The 2236-nt window shown below is 20.8% G+C and overlaps 1 protein-coding gene across 1 annotated transcript; it reads left to right on the top strand.

Moving 5' to 3' along the window:
• Positions 1-268: 268 nt before the first annotated feature.
• On the top strand, positions 269-1782 carry LOAG_14790 (hypothetical protein; the record flags this gene model as incomplete). The annotated part of the gene is made up of 2 exons (XM_003150283.1): positions 269-670; positions 1588-1782. Coding segments are annotated over 2 exons (597 nt in total), but the record flags the coding sequence as incomplete, so codon positions are not given.
• Positions 1783-2236: the final 454 nt, after the last annotated feature.

Genomic DNA, 2236 nt, shown 5'->3' with positions numbered 1-2236 from the left:
TCATTCATTCATAAATCTTTTAGAATCTCAAGTTTATTAATTATTTCGAAATATTATAAATTGCATATCATTAAAAATAGTTATTTGCTAAAAATATACAAATTTTTACTAAAAATAACTTTGCTAATAATTACGTATAAATAAAGATTTTGAAATATTTCAAAAAAAATTTTAGCTCGTTTTTATTAAAATTATTTATAAAAATTGAATGAAATTATTTATTATTGTCATTGAAAAAAAAGAAAAAAAAGAAGATATTATCAGATTTATGGCAATGGATAATGATAGTGGTGATAATGGACGTATTTCTTATCATATGCTATCTGGAAATGATTATGGAATGTTCAATTTGAATAGCACAACGGGTGTATTATATTTGATGAAAAAAATTGATGATATTGAGGGAATAAATTTAAATGATACATTTAATAATTTATTAATTGCTGCAATTGATAATGGTATACCGGAACGGATGAATTGGACAACAGTTCAAATCCGTTTTCATTCCGATTTTTCCTCAATTACTGCACCATTCTTTATTGTTACACAATATGAAGTAAGTATATTCGAAAATTTACCAAACGGAAGTATTATTTTACGTTCAAAAGCTATTAATAAATTTGGATTAACCGATAATGATTGGATTTATTCAATAACTGATACCAATAAGGTTAGTGAGTTAAACTTAATTTTTTTAAATTTTTTTTTTTGCATCGATTAACATTTTATTCTTTGAAATTATTTTAAAATTTATTATCATAAAAATATGATCGTTTTCAGTGAAAGTTCATCGATTAATTATGAAATTAACCTATGAACTTATAACTTATAACTATGCTTTATAGTTGATGAATGTTTATAAAAAAGTTCATAGTTCATGGATTTTTCCTTTTATCTTTAGCAATTAAATGGTGACAAATTATAGAGTTTCTTCCAATTGTATTAATATATATTCTTTTTGTTATTTTTTTTTGTTTTAGCTTATTATTTCAATTATATTTTTTAAGTTATTTTATTAATTATTAATAATTATTTCAAGTTATTTCAATTAGTATTTAGTATTTTTTGTTGATTAATTAGTACTTGCTACTTTAAGTTAGTTGAATTAATATTCACTATTTTAAAATTATTTCAGTTTGTATTTACTGTTTTAAATTATTGCAATTAGTATTTACTACCCTAAATTATTTCAATTAATACTTATTACTTTCATTAGTTACAATTAATTATAATTAATAGTCATTACTTTCAGTTATTTTAGTTAGTATTTACTATTTTCACCACATAATTAGTACTTACTGACTTTACGTCGTTTGAATTAATATTCAGTATTATTATTTAAATTAGTATTTGCTATTCACTATACTCAAATTTAATATTCATTACACTTGAATAATTATTCGATATTAGTGTTTAAATTAGTATTTATTTATTTCATTTAGTATTTATTATTTTAAATTATTTCAATTAAAGTCAATTATTTTTAAATATTTTTACACAATCACTTTTGCAGTATTTATTTGCATATTATTCAAAATTTTGATTTTTTTTTTTTGTAATTATTTTAAATATATATTATTATTTCAGTCATTTGTATGCAATAAAAGTACTGGCCATATCATACTTATCAAAGAATTAGATTTCGAATCACAAACAAACTATGAATTTAATTTAAAAGTTCAAGATAATCGGAATCGATCAGCATTAGTACCAGTTCATATTCATATTCATGGTATTGATGAATATCCACCAATTTTCACCAAAACTAATTATGTCTTTCAGGTAAGTTATTTGCATATGTATGATAACATATTACATTCTACCTTCACAAAAATTTAGGATAAATTACTAATTTAACTTAATTTAGATATTTACTAATTTGGTTTATATTAATTAAAAATTGAGCTAAATCCTAAAGATAATTTACCTGAGATAAATATCCAATTACAGTAGTATGTCTTTTTTTTCGTAGATATGAAGTGGAAAAAAAAAGAAAAAACAATTAGTTAAGAAGAGATAACAAAAATTAGACTGAAAAAAAGTTAAATAGAAATTAAAAACTCTCACTTAATAGTAACTTTAAAAGATGCCAAATTTTGAAATGAGCCAAGTTTAAATTAGCCAAGAGTAGATATATAACATTTCAAACATTATATCATATTTACCAAAAAATTTTTATATTAAATATTTAAAAGATGTTTTTCTTTCTTTCTTTCTTTTTTCTGATGAAATATCA

Source organism: Loa loa (genome assembly GCF_000183805.2).
Source record: "Loa loa unplaced genomic scaffold supercont3.1284, whole genome shotgun sequence".
NCBI lineage: Eukaryota > Metazoa > Nematoda > Chromadorea > Rhabditida > Onchocercidae > Loa > Loa loa.
Note: the sequence above shows the minus strand (reverse complement) of the source record. Positions and strands in the feature narration are given on the sequence as shown.